The following is a 15,141-nucleotide window of genomic DNA, read 5'->3' on the forward strand; positions in this document are numbered from 1 at the left end:
ATCTGCCTGAAGCACAGCTAACCTCTTTATCGCTCAAGCTTAACAACCTTGTAGTGCTTATGAAATAATGACTTTTGTGGTGTGGACTCCATTATCAAAGCACAAGCCGTTTTGAGGTTGTTTGTTGGGATGCTTTTGTTGTCCATTTTAAAAGAGACAGGCTTACAATAGCAGCTGGATGCATCCCCCTTCTTCACTGTTTATTTAGTGCTTCTCTGACTGAATGTCAAAGCAAAGCTTCTCTTTGTATTTCATTGCACTTTTTAGCCTTCCTACACACAATAACATCTTTCCTTCTTTCTCTCCAGCTGCACAGCAGGATGGTAAACGGAAAGGATGTAAGTAGACATGAAGTGCATATGGCGGACAGGCTGTTAGACACTCACAGGGAAGCAAACCAGTCAGACTCACTGTCTGCTGGTCAGTCAAGCTTTTGGGGTAACAAGTCAGTCAGAGAGTCAGCCAGGTAGACAGTGAAGCCGGCTGGATTTTCTGTGTGCGCTGCTGGTTAATGGCATCAGGTGCTGCTGTCTGCAATGATTAGTGCTGGGGCTGGAGTAATGGGCTCTGATAACAGTAATGGATCGGCCCACAAACACTTAGCTCAGTTTACTCTCTCTAATGCCCCACACAGCACAGCCCTCAGCAGCTGTCTGTATGTCTGTCGACACAGCTAATGGGAGTTCTCCAATTCATAAAAAACATTCAATTGTGTTGGTTTTTGTTTGTTTATTTTTGCTTTGGTTGGATCTTTTTTTTTACCCTTTTCCCTGACCTGTACTCTCTTTACTCATCACACGCCAACGCTCATGGAAATTTTTAATTCATCTTAGTATTTCTCAGTCTTCTAAAAAGTTTCCTCAATTCCTTCTCTATTCATTCACCTTCTCTTTCTCTGTATATTAACTTCTAAAGCTTTTATCTGATCATCGCTTCACACTCATGTCTCACCCTCCCTTTCCGTCATGCGTCTTCCTCCTCCCACCGAGAGCTTCTTGAACAGGTGGCCTGTGGCAGGTTGTTGCTGTGCTCTGCTTGTTGGTCTGCAGGAGGCTGCCTACCTGTGTCTCTGTGTGAGAGCTTGCTTTTCAGCGCGTGTTTGCGTGCGTGCACACGAGCATGCACGCGTGCATATTCACAAGTGTGTACGCCTGCGTAAAGGTCTAACTCTGCAGATGCTCATATTGGTGTGCAAGTGTGTGTGTGTGTGTGTGTGTGTGTGTGTGTTTTTGTGTGTTTGTGCCAGTCTGTCCTGCTGTAACCCCTGGTAATAGAGCAGGGAATAGGAGAGGAGTTCAGCCAGAGCAGGTGATTAAGAAAAATCCCTGCAAGATGGTGGTTCTGTGGCCGTCATTGGCCTCCTCTGGGTAAACAGGGAAGGAATGTGTGGAGAGGAATGAGAGCCTGGTGGCTGCTGTCGAGGACAAGGACAGAACGGTTTATGACTTTGGGGGATTAACAAGCTGAAGTGGAAACTTTTCTAAGTAGAAAAAGAAACAAACTGTTCAGTCATTCAGACTTTGTTTTGGGAAAAATAGCATCCGTTACTCTACTATATATACTATTACTATATATAATACACACACAATCATTGGTGGTATCTGTTAATTTTTGAGAATGCACAGCTGAAAGCATTCATTAACTCATATGCAGATGGATGGACAAACAGGCTTAGAGGAAGAATCAAATCATATTTTCATATTTTCACTGTCTAAAATGAAAAGCATATTAGTAGCAGCTCGTCTAGTAATCAGAAACTCAGTGGTTGAGCCCAACCTGTATGTCGAACTATGCTCGGGCCAGATACTGAAGCCTGAGTTGCACCTGATGCATCCATCATGTGAGTGTGAGCGTGTGAACATGATGTGCTTAGGCACAGAAAAAAGCACTTGTACAAATATGTGGGTGAATGAGGCCTGTAGTGGATATTGCTCAAATTCAGTAGAAAAGCGCTACATAAGTACCAGTTCATATTTCAGACAATGCACAAGCGTGTGCTTGCCAGTACACGTACAATGTATTTTATTAATTTAGTACCAAAAACAAGACACGAGTCATCTCAGGGCACAGCTGAACTAGGGCAGATCTTAATGTGAGCAGTGGGTAAAAATCCTAGTTAGATTTACTCACCACAAGGAACACTCCTCAACCTGTGACAACAGTTGTATAGTGTCTTCTGTGGCTTGGGAGGGAGCTTTGTAAAGTTTTAAAAAATAACCCTGATTACTGTGTGCCAGCAGGCTTATCTCGACTTACTCTTCAGACTTAGCATTTTTAAAATAAAGCCTATTACAAAGTCGAGGTGTGCAGCATAAAGAGAGATGCTAGAGAGTTGTATTACAGAAATGATCTGGCTTTTAGAGCTTGGCATACCATTTGTAGGGACTGAAAGGAGGCATATTTAACACTTGCTTCATTAACATTGTTTACCTGGCAAAGCCGACTCCTCTGCTGACCCCGTTGGCATCCCTCAGTATCCTTGTGGAGATGACGTGACCCAGAGGCTTCAGCATATTCTCCAGCTCCTGCTCATCCATAGACACTGGCAGGTTGGAGATGTACAGGTTGGTGGGGTCCTGCTCTTGTTGCTGCAATGCCAGAGATTTCGAGGAGTGAAGAGGAGGGAGAGGTTGGACAGACGGCAAAGAGAAGAAAGGAAAAGAGAAGATGGTATGAGAAATAATGCATCACTATCAATTGCAGAAAATATGAAATAATACATCAGCTTTGGGTTGTGAGGAATCATGCAACGTGTTGCAATACTGCTAACTGTGCAGCCAAATCCAGGCTAAGCTCGCATGACATCTGGCCCTGCTGACACTCACATATTCCACTTAAATGCAATAAAGAAATATAAAAAATGAGCATGTGCAAGTATTAGTACACTCAATGTATTATGACAATTTAACAAGTAGCATGGTGGATATATTCAGAATAGCTTGAATGGCATCTTCTGGGTGTTTCTTTTTAGTGGTCAGGTAAAAAATCAAGAGAAACAGCAGGCGCCCGGGGAGCAGTGTGTAGGGAGGTACCCCTGAGCAAGGTACCGTCCCTACACACTGCTCCCCAGGCGCCTGCTTAGTGGGCTGCCCACTGCTTCACTGAGTGAATGGGTCAAATGCAGAGAAAAACAAGTAATTTCCCCATGGGGATCAATAAAGTATCCATTATTATTATTATTATTATTATTAAAAGAAAAGCTGTGTATTATACAACAGTGTTTTCAGTGTAGTGCCCAGGGGCTACTGCAAGCTAGGTACGAAAGCACAGCTGGTGCTGGGGTGAGCCCGAGGTAACAGAAAGCCCGTTGAGATCTACAGTAGAGCAGCTGGAAACAGCCCCACCAGCCAATCAGTCACTGCCTGTGCCAGGCAAGCCACCAAACTATGCCTCCATCTATATTTCTCTTCCACCAGTCAGTCAGTCTCTCTTAATTAAGCATTAAGCTACATTGTGCTGCCCTTAGTTCTAATCATATATGCTACAGGCAAATTAGCATATACTCTTTCAAATGAACCGAATAACATTCAATCCATCTTTCCAACGTGCAGGTAGCAACAGTCCACTCTAATCAGGCAAACAGCCAGGTCTGATCTGTTTCACACTTGTGTCTTTCATCCTTTCATTCAAAAGGCGCTGGGATCATCACGAGTTAATTCCACTACACAGAGGCATGGTCTAAGTTAATAAGAGAATGTGCACTGAAACATTTTAATGACACTTACATGATTATTGTTGCATCAGTAAAAGGTAAAACTTCTAGTGTTTACCAGAGTGTGAAATGTTAAAACAATATCAGTTAATTTTAAAGTCTTATAAACAACAAAAAGAAAAATATTCATCTATTATGTACGATTCATTTTAAATGTGCATGTGCGATACAATAAATTATAAATAAATTTCCTTTGATTTGTAAGAGCAGCCTCCCTTGTCAGGTTAGATCAATAATGTGAGCAGTGGAGGAGCTTTAAGCACCATCATGTAAAAAGGCAGTAATAATCTGTGTCATGGTCTACAATCTAATAATGAGGAAGGTGGCTGAATCTGTTCTGAATAACAACAGCAATTTTCCAAGACACGTGCGCATAAAAATGTATGAAATGAAATCAATAAATACATTTTTTTAAGGCGTGGATCTGCCAAGTCCAGGCTCATAAATGTCAAAAATTGGCAACAAGACAAGAAGAAGAAGAAGAAGAAAAACTGAGGGCAAATGACTTTTTGATATTAACTATGTGAAAAGGGAAAGACCATCTCTGAATTGAGGAGGGGGCCTATGGGTACATCTTTCGCCATCCTACAATGCTGTGATTGCAACCATCGCCCTACTGTCTGTGAATGATACTCACAGCCATTGGTCAGTGGTCTTTGATCAATAATCAATGGTCATTCATCAATGAGTGGCTATTGATCAACGGTCATGACAATTTGTATATTAATGATCAAGGAACTAACCTCACATTTGCACAATAACTGGTTTCAGTTATTGTGCAAATGTACTGTTTATAAGGTTGGGGAAACGTGTAGTCAGCTGAGACTGTAGAAGTCACATGGATGAGTGAGGAAATGTTTCTCCCACTGAAAACGCTACGTCCAGATCAACCTTTTGGAATTTCCTTTAAAATTTAGTTTAACCTCCTAAGACCTGAACTCTTCCACGGCATGCATTTTTAATTTCTCTTTGATATTTGGGCTGATTGCGGCCTGATGAATGTAAAAACAAAGAATTACCAGATTTCTTTTTACCTTATTTTTGTTTTTAAGAAAAATAAGAGCCACATATGAGGATATTTGTTTAAAATGTTGATAGAACAGTAGCAGTATAATGTCCTTGTAAGTGGATATCAGGCCCTTGTACAGCAAAATTGAGTATTTTGGTCTAAATAACCCAAAATGTGATGTCCACATATGTGGACGCCAGGTCCTAGGAGATTAATATGGTTTTATTTGGAAAAACAGCTGACTTGGCCTCAAAAAAGTTTTAAAAAAAGTGAATTCTCAGTTACATATTTCATACGCACATGCAGTACTGTAAACAGCAACTTCAGCACAGAAGTCTGTCATCTTCTCAGCTGGGGGTTGTGGAGTTACTTCAGTTGCAGGCTGCGTAAACACTGTCTTTGAGAGTCTTCACAGACTCTACAGGCAACACTCTCTCACTTTGTCCTGTTTTGCTTTCTGCTGATGATGGAGAAAGAGGTTAAGGAAGAGGAAAGGAAGTGTCTCCACCAGTCTCTTGCCTCCATCTTTCTATCCGTCAGTGGACAGGACTGGTCCCTCCCCTGATTAATTAGCTGTCTTATCTGACAGGACATGTTTGATCTGATGAAAACCTGTGGGAGAAAGCCAGCGCCCGAGACCACAGCTTTTTTCTCCTTTACCCAGGAAACTCAATTACCTAACTAAACTCCACCTCCTTATTCTACAAGTGTGTCACATTTGGGTGCTTTGGAGCATGTGAGAGAAAAAGCTCGCAAGAGTTTGTATAACACGGGATTTGGCAGTGAATGGAGCTTAATTAAATCTGTCTGTAAAAATCTACTGTACACGTGTCACTCTCTTGCTAAGTCCCTTCAGTGTGTGCACCCTTGCAGCTGCGCCTTCCTTTGAATTTCATTGGTTACGTGAGCTGATGTTTTTCAGGATTATGTCAAATAGGCTTCATATTCCGATGCAGAAAGGAGGTCCGGATCAAAGAGTTAACTGACTGACTCCCTCATTGAGCTAAGCCAATGATAAAACAGTTTCTGCGCGCACACTGGAATGAAAGCACTTTCTCCTATAAGCACGAGACAGCGCACGCGGTGAAAGAGTGAGGACAGAATGTGATGCGGTAATTTGTGTGCGTGGGCTAAAAGTAGAGGGCTCCGTTTGCAAAGGGGGTGGGGGATTATCGCGGGGGAGGCCTCGTCTACGCACGGCCGCCTCGCTAAGTTTTCTCTTTGATGACGTTCCGCATCACAAAGCCCTAAATACCCAGATGAGAAGGTTATGGAGAGGAGTGGAAACTGGAGTATTTTGACGGGAGGTGAGATGGGCTGGCCCATTCCTCAAGGAGATTTAATTTCCTTTAATGTCAGCCTTTGCACATGCTCCGCTGTCACGCTATGAATGAAACGGTAATTGAGGTGTGTGTGCGCTTGCGTGCACCTGTGTGTAGCCCATCTATTAGTAATTATGTGTGTTTGTTCCATTTAATGCAGACTATATTACTGTACACTCGTGTATGCGTTTATGTATCTTTCGGCTCTGTGTGTGTTTCAAGTCGTGTAAGCGAGCCTCCTTCTTCTGCGTGTCGATGGTTGAATGTCTCTCTCGCCATTGACCAGCATTGTGGAAGGTTAATGGAAAGGCTCCAGGCTACACTGGGGCTTTGATGAGCATAATTCCTTCACCTTGCCACCAGGAGGACAGGAGGAATCCAACTGTGCGTGTGACAGAAAGGGAGAATGGCGGGACGAGGGGGGGGGGGGGGGGGGGGGGAATGCGGTGGGGGGTGCGACATGTCATTTCCTGCTGACGGATGGGCCCCTCGCTAGAGCTGACAGCCCTGTAGCAGTTATTTCATTTCGACACCCTGCTCTGTTTACCTCACTGTAATTTCTGAGAACATTACCATTCTACGTGGAAGGGAGAGTATTAGACAGGAAGAGAAAAGAAAGCGAGGATCTGGGTTAAACAGAAAATAGGAGTTGCAGATCACGTGCAAAAGGTTAAGGAATGAAAGGGTACGGAGAGCCGATGAGAAAGAGAGATGGAGGCAGCTGACATGACAGGCAGATATGGCACATTAAAGGAAGCCCTTGTTGCCTTTTGACAACGCTGGAGGGAGAAGAAACGTCGGGCGTTAGAAGTCTCTCATTCTGCCTATAGGGCTCTCAGGGCTGTATCCATTTAACGGTTAAACGTTAGAAAGATAGATATGTGACTTGACTCGGGGCACCGCATCCAAATCCAGGTTGAGACTGAGTCGCCTTCAGTCTCTTTCCAACAATCCTTTCTCTCCCTGATTTACCTTGCACCCACATCTTTTCATTCCCTTTTCCTTTAAATCACTTTACTAACCTTCTTCCTTTTCTCTTTCAGTAATGAGAGTTTCCTAACTTTGTACACCAAGCGTTGTCCGTCCTTGCTTCCATGGCGTCTCTCCTGTCGCCCTCTATCCATTCTTCTTGCTCAAGAGTAAAGAGCTCTATGTATAATTGGTACTATAGGGCTTTTTGGATGCTCCTCTGAGCTCAGATACACACTCTACAAGCGTATACGTGCTTGGGTATACGTGTCTATAAGGTTGTCAATCCTTGCTACAACAAACACACAATACACTTCCCTCAGGTATGCCACTCTGGCTTGTTGTGTGACTAACCAGCAGCCTGAAGGAGCACAATTAAAGCCACAGACAATGGTTTATGTGTTGACTGGTTGGAGAAAACTGCAAGGAAGCAATAGTTGTTGTGTTTCTGCTGTTGTGAGGATGTGTGGCTGACAAGTTTGCAGATGCCAGAGGGAGCGTTCCTGTTCTCTTGTATATAGGTTGAGGCTCTGTACTCAGATCTTGCTGTGGGAGCCTGAGTCTGCAGAATGCATTCAAAAGACAAGCTGGCCAACCAAGAAGAAGGAAGGAGCAGAATGGGGAGTTAGAGAGAGAAGAAGCCTATGAGCACATCAACTCACTTCAAAAGATTTGAGTTTAATTTGTGAAGAGCTGGAGAATTCAGAGACAAAACAGTAGCTACACTACAAAGGACCTATCATTCTGTCAGCTGGCTAGTCAGCTGGTCAGACAACAGCAGGCAAAGTCAGCTGGGCAGCTTGCTGCACTTTGATGAGTGCTTCCCAACATTGCCTGTTTCTACTCTCAAGTGGATGGTTTGGATCATTTTACTTCATTTTGTACAGGCTACTGTCAAACGCTTCCTCAATACTCTGTAGTGATTCTGTCTATTATGAAAGACCCTCTGTGACACCGGACTTCAAACCCGGTCCACATCCAAGACTATATATCCCTATCGCAGTCTTTCACTGCTTCTGCAGTCATTTAAAGAGCACGTAGCTGTTAGCACAGCCAGGCTGCAAGTGTACAAAAGGTTTCATGGTCAGCCTCTGACGTGAGAATTCAAATTTACTTTATTTATTTTTGCCAGTCAAACAAATAGCAGCTACTTATTTTTTCAGCGCCGCAAAAAAACGTCAGATTCAAAGTTTGGCCTCTACAACGGCTCCATGTATTCATCAAAGTCCGATTTCACAGACAGATGGCGAAACTTTGCAGGGAGGAAGTGTTTCGCTCGATCTGATACGCATCTTTACAGACAAGCGGACATATGCAAACACACCTTACATTTCAAAATATGCATAAATGCCTCCAACGTAGACAGGCTTAATCACAGAACAGCATGTTACAATGCCAAAAAAAAGAGATAACAAGAGCACAAGCTGGTAATGCGTGAGGTCCTTCGGCTGCTCATTGAAGGACTGATGAAATCCATATTTCTGATTCAAACCTTCTGTTAGAAACAAAGGGCTGTGAAGGGCTACGAGGCAAAGAATTTGTGCCATCACTCAGGGCAGCCTATACAATCCAATTACCACATTATGTGTGAACAAACAGCCCGAAACACCTGTCACTTAAACATGGCTTTAATAGTTCTGCAGTAAATGGGTTTAAGCTAAAGTCTGCAATCATACTATGTAGGCATATAGCTGCCAGTTCTTTAGCAGCTGTATTAAAACTACTTTATTATTTCTCTTATAGATAACATCTTTCTGCTAATTCATAACTGAATCGGCTTAGTGGGCAGCACTGCTGTAATCACTTTGGCGTGTGCACCTGTAGGCTTGATTGTGATTAAGAAAGCATCAAAAACAAAACAAAACAACACCAATCTCCTCACTTAACACTGCATATAATGACGGCTACACCCACGCACGCACCAAGTCCTTACTTTCTTTCTTTTTTTTTGATTATAGGTCTCAATGTGTTTGTTTTTTTGTTGTTGTTTTGAAATACATCCAAACATACTTGTTACCAGCAGTGAAAGAAAATATTAAGGAAGACAAAAAAATAAAGATTAAGAAGACGCCACATATGATTGGTTTAAAACATTAATTATTAGCTTATTTCTAAAACTCGAGTGCAGGGAAATGAGAATCAGAGAGGAATTAATTCAAACTGCTGTATGCAACTATATCCAAGAATAAGTGAGCAGATGTAATAATTAGTAGAACATCAGTAACTCATTAGTAACACCATCATCTGCATTTCATCGCACATAAGATGATGTTGTTTGTAATCTAGAGATACATCAACTCTTTTTAGTGTTTTGGACGCATTTCAGTGTGAGTGGGAGTATCCCATTAAAGCTTTGTGTACAGCAGAAGGAGCAGGAATATGGCACCGCAAATCATGTGACAGGTGGTAAAAACTAAATAAATTACTGACTCAATCTTTTTCTTCCGGATACTCATTCCTCTATCTCTGCGTAAACTTTCTTTGGAATTGCTACAAGTAAGGTCACTTCTGCATTTTAAATTCTTTATACCTCCATTAAACCCATTGGATTCACTTCAAATGTAGGCAAACAGACAACACTGCCCAAAGGTCCTAAGCCACCACACATTTCTTTCACATTTCTTGTATAAAACCATTGGATTTTTCTTTAACATAGCCTCAACTCTCATAGGGAAGCTTTCTTGTCATTTCTTTAAGTAATCAGAAATGTTGAGGTCTGGGCCATGACTGATATTATTCTGCAGTGTGTGTTTTTTTTTTTTATCCAGGTATGCTTTTATTGCATTGCATCTGGGATCAAAAATTAAGCCAATCAGATGCTTTTCCAGATTTCTTAATTCTGTAATTGCATCAGTTTTGACTAGGTCCCGAACACAAGAGGCTGAAAAGCAGTCCCAAATCATGACAGAGCCTCCACCGTGTTTGATAGACAGCTATATAACCTTACTATTTCACCTTTTTCATGACCTCAATTAAAGAAAAATGTTTAAATGTGGATTTGTTATTGTTCATCACTCCATAAGACCTGTTGTTTTTGGTTCAGTTTTTTGTGTAACTTGGCATACTTCAGCCTTTTCTCCCCGTTTCTTTTCTTTAAAAATGACTTCTTGACAGTCATCTTTCCACTGAGACCGTTTCAGTTTCTAGTTTATCATTTTATGTCTGTCAAACTGTGTTATTTTTGGCATTTTTTGTAGATTCGACTAACAAAATGGGAACAAATTGTTACAATTAGCAGCCTGTTGCAAAAACGCATAAAATGCCTAAAGATACAATTTAAAATGTGATTTTATCAAGTTTTCTGTTACGTTTAGTCACAATACTGGTTCACTCCTTGAGTTAGATGCCCTTTTATGCTAGAATGAAAAGCAAAATATAAGGAAATGAGGGGTGGCTCAACAGTACTGCACAATACTGCATGACCAGAGTGGTTAGGAACCCTAACCCCAGGCCAGAGGGTCCTAAATACCAAACTGGTGGCCTTTTCTGACTGTGGTGGCAACTGAACAACAGAATTTTGAAATGAGAAAAAATATATATTTAAAGTTGTCAGTGCATCAAAAAAAAAAAAAAAGCAACATCAAATGGTAGCGCTCTCACTATAATGCTTGGCACATGTGTATCTCCAAGTGCTGCATATGTTGGATCAAAGATGTTTTATCTTTACATGCCAAAAGATTATTTCCTTCTCCTTCTTCTTCTCTGTTGACTTTCTGCTTCTCTAAGCTGTAGTCATGCTCACTGTAAGCTACCAGTCTGATCAATTACTTTCTTTGCTCGCATAAGGATACACATGATTGATCAGTCTTAGTAGCTGCAACAGGATTATCCACTCACTAACAGATTGTGGCTAACAAAATGCCCATTAATTAACCTCTCAATATCATTGTCACAGCAAAAAGTAATTTGAAGTTTGGAGCAGGGCACAAAGTTGTTTTTTTAAGATTATGTATTTTACTAGATGAAAATGATTAAAAAAAAGAGCAGAATATGAAGCTCAGGGGCAAAAGATTAGAGGTTCACCTTGCTCATGCGGCGTTCCATTTGGCTGGAATACAATGTTACCTGATTAAATAAAAATCTTACAAATTACCATACGTTGCTGCAGAGCACACCTTAATACATCACATTATTCAGCCACAGAATTTTTCCCATGAGTGCAATCCAAGCCAATGACAACTAAGTGTGTCCTAGTACCCAGAGGCACTGAGGTGTTTAGTTTGGTTTTAAGGCCTACACTCATTCACTCACATAATTACACACAATGCTATTGCACAGCTCTGCATCTCATAAGCGCAACGTCTCTCTCACACGCACACACACACACGCGTAAGCATGAGCCAACACGGGATTTTTAGACACAAGCACACAAACACACACACTGTCAATCTTTGTCCCATTACTGCTTATGGAAAATGGCTTTCCAGCTACTCTGCATTATTCTGAGATGATAGATGCTGCGTAAGGGAACAAAAGTGGGTGATACATTATTGAGCCTTTGAGAATGCTAACACAGTGTGGTGGGACTTTGTTTTACTCATTCTCTCAACCTGATCTGCTCTCTGCTGGCGTAGCTGGTAAAATATTCATCCAACATAAGGCACAGTGAGCGCTGTGGCACAAAAGGGACTTTTGGTATATCTTTCGATGTGCTATTTACTGCACCAATGCAAACAAGTGCAAACATTAAAGGTCAAATTCACTTGCTACCATAACATACAGAATTAATCCAAATTAGTGAGAAGTTAAAGTGTAGTGTTGTACCAACAGTCCGTTAGTCTTTATGCCCTACTTTAAACAGCAGCATCTTTTTAACCCTAAACTGTGTATGACAGTAAAATAATAAGGTTCAGTGATTTTTTTAATAATAATTTTGGACAAAAACTATTTACCGGTCGATCTACATTCCTACCCTCACCTATGGTCACGAGCTGTGGATAGTGTAGGAAAGAACGAGATTGCGAATACAAGCGAAATGGGCTTCCTCCGAAGGGTGGCTGGCCTCTCCCTTAGGGTGATAGGGTGAAAAGTTCAGCCATCCGGGAGGGGCTCAGAGTAGAGCCGCTGCTCCTCCACATTGAAAGGAGCCAGCTGAGGTGGTTTGGGTATTTGATAAGGATGCATCCTGGGCGTCTCCTAAGTGAGGTGTTCTGGGCATGTCCCACTGGGAGGAGGCCCCGGGCCGAGCCAGGATACACTGGAGAGATTATATCTCTCTGCTGGTCTGGGAATGCCTTGGTGTTCCCTTGGATAAGCTGGACAAATATTTGTCATTTTCGTTGATTCAACTAAAACGGGAACAAATGCTCTGTCTTTGCAACAGGCTGCTAGTAAGTGCCTGGAATATAAAATTGGTTCTTTGCAAAGACAGCTCTGCTGGACCCCTTGAGTTAGGAGCCTTTTTACGCTTGAATGATTCATATTTCAATCTTAGGTACCATGAGTGGACTGAAAATCAGTGAAAATATATAAGAAAAACTTTAAAATCCCTTAAAAAATCCTGGAGAATTAATATTATTATTATTATTATTATTTTTTTTTTAAAAAGGAATCACCAGTTTTATTCTGTGATATTTCCAAGCATCCAGTCCAGTAAGTCTCATAGTACATCGAGTTTGACTTCCCACGAAACAATTTGACATTCAGTGACAACCTTTCAATGAAGATGCTGCGTCATGGTTGCTAAAATAAATACATTTTAAAAAATGACTGCTGTGCTGATATCCAGGACGTTACCTGGCCGTCTGCTGGATGTCCTTCATTAGCGTCTGCTGGATGTCCTTCCTGCTCTACCCAATGAGGGGGAGCTTGTTTACAAGATTTTTTGTATGTGATCCTTTGTCAATTAGAAGAAAACAAATGCCTAGCAAATAGGATTGTACACATAACCTTGTCAATGCTCACATTGATTCTCATCCTGTTTCAGTCAGCTGGCCTTCACAGTATGAGACACACTTCCTTTGATAAGAGGCAGGGGGATGATTGTTTAGCACTGGGGCAACGCAGACGCCTGTACAAATATGTCTTTAGTTAAAAAATAAAAGTGCATATCGTATGACTGCATGATCAGAACCATTTCACACAAAAACTGCCATCCAAAAGGACTGCACTGCACTCACTTGCATTCTTCTTAGCAATGATATTAGTAACATTTATTGGTTTGCAAAAACAAAGCCTACAAAGGGTCGTCTGCCCCATAACCACACATTACAGTTTCGGTGTCTGCCCATAACTATTTTTCCTCATCAACGCGGCGACACTGTCTCAACAACAGCTTGAAGGCTTTTATCTGCTTTGCAGATGTGTGGTCGAGAGATCAAACCTTTACTTTGCAAAACAGACATAACACCACTAAATTACGTCTGCCATCAATGTCATGGCTCATACATTTTGATGCTGGGTTAATGTGAATTTAAATGGGTCGATATGCGCTTCACCCGCTTAATCACGACCCCCTGATTTGATTTTGTATCTCCCTCGGTGAGCTAATATTCCAGAGATTAAAATTTCATGTGGAGCTCATATCAAAAATTCATTATTAACATGGAAGACGGGCACGTTGGGCCTTACCCTCCGCCATAAGGAGACAAAACTCATGCACGCGCAAGTGAGCAGGCACACATACATGCAAAGTTACTTTTTTTTTTTTTTTTTTTTTACTCTGTTCCCTCAAGACTTCATGACAAATTCGCCCCTTCTTTGTAGAAATATTGAGGATTTTCCCTGTAAGCTGCGGTTATGTCCTCGGTCGTGCTCCCTCAGCAACATTCACAAATGCCTTTCCGGTTTCGTAATATATTTTCATCACCGTAACCTTCGTATTTTTCCATTACGGTGTTTGCAACAACAGCTCATTGTGTTGTGGCCATGGTAAATGCATTTTTCCGTCTTATGCATCATTCATGATATCTTTTCTGAGATTGAATTCCTCCTGGCTGACATCATGTGGAGGCAGCGAGCGGTGCTGAAGGTTTTTGGTTTTTCAGTAGAATGAGGAAAAGGTGTAAGAGTGCGCGTATGTGTGAGGTAAAAGAAAAACTGTAAACTGTTTGATTTTCTCTACATGCGCAAGGTCGTCTGTTCGCACAAGCGTTGCATCTTTTCACGTTATTCTCTCTTCAGTCTCGTTTGTCTATTATCATTCTTAACTTTTGAAAATGTTTAACCTTTTGGATTAATTCACAGTTTCCTTTCAATCTCTTGATGATTTAGTGAGGGCTGGGATAAAACAGAAAAGCTGCTTGAAAAGAAAGTTCTTCTATCTTTTGTTTGGGTGCAGTGATTTCATTAAGAGGCAAGGGGGACAAGCATTTTGGCTTCCTACTAGCAATTCCATTCATTTAAGCCCAAGTGTTTTCACTATCAAATGTGAAAAAGAATCGTCTTTATTCTTGAGTGAATTTAAAATGTTTGAACAATTAAAAAATAATAATGTCAACAAATAATTTGAAAGACAAAATAGAAAGATCCATTTATTTTGTTTCTCGGGACTGTGAAAATCCAGATTTATTACGGTCAGTGAGGCTGGACAGCCACAAACTTGGAAAAGCTCTCCCTATAGCCAAATGTGATCCAGATGAGTGCTTCCAAAACAGGGGTTTGTGTGCCACAAAGGGAAGTTCTGCAAAGAAGTATGAACAAGGACAGCACAGCTTATGTGAAAAAAATAGGAGTTTGGGAATAATTTGGGGAATAGGTCAATATGTCCATACAAATTTGCATTCAGGTGAAAAAGGACCAAATACACATAGATGTGAGTCTGATCTCACACTCATCTATGTTCACAAAAGCTGAAGCAATGAACAAAAGATAATCAAAACGTTAGCAATGACAACTAAATGTAGCAGATAAATGTCTGGAAATAATCTGCTTTTGCCATTAACCAAATGTACTGGAAAAAAGGAGAAGCATTGACAGTGTAATTATAACCAACTTTCATGTATGTCACAGATCCACCCCAGGGGCTTGTCTGCAATGAAACATTTTTTAATAACTCCACAAAGACATCGCTTCTGTGGATGACCACAGTCCTGGGCTGTTATAGCATGCGGAGGAGCACCAAACCAAAAAATAAAATGAAATAAATAAATGCTGCAAAACCATACCTCTGGGTCCCTAAGATCACAGCA

The 15,141-nt window shown here is 41.3% G+C and overlaps 1 protein-coding gene across 3 annotated transcripts in view; it reads right to left on the bottom strand.

The window, feature by feature from the left end:
- The window catches only part of LOC101479418 (RNA-binding motif, single-stranded-interacting protein 3), a 313,618-nt gene that overhangs the window by 73,440 nt on the left and 225,037 nt on the right, over positions 1-15,141 (bottom strand). For all 3 annotated transcript variants that reach the window (XM_004549004.4, XM_004549003.4, XM_076879451.1), the window contains one exon: positions 2,431-2,588. In XM_004549004.4, coding sequence (XP_004549061.1) covers positions 2,431-2,588 — 158 coding nt within the window. The remainder of the gene's footprint in view (positions 1-2,430; positions 2,589-15,141) is intronic.

This window comes from Maylandia zebra, linkage group LG22 (genome assembly GCF_041146795.1).
Source record: "Maylandia zebra isolate NMK-2024a linkage group LG22, Mzebra_GT3a, whole genome shotgun sequence".
In the NCBI taxonomy this organism is placed as follows: domain Eukaryota; kingdom Metazoa; phylum Chordata; class Actinopteri; order Cichliformes; family Cichlidae; genus Maylandia; species Maylandia zebra.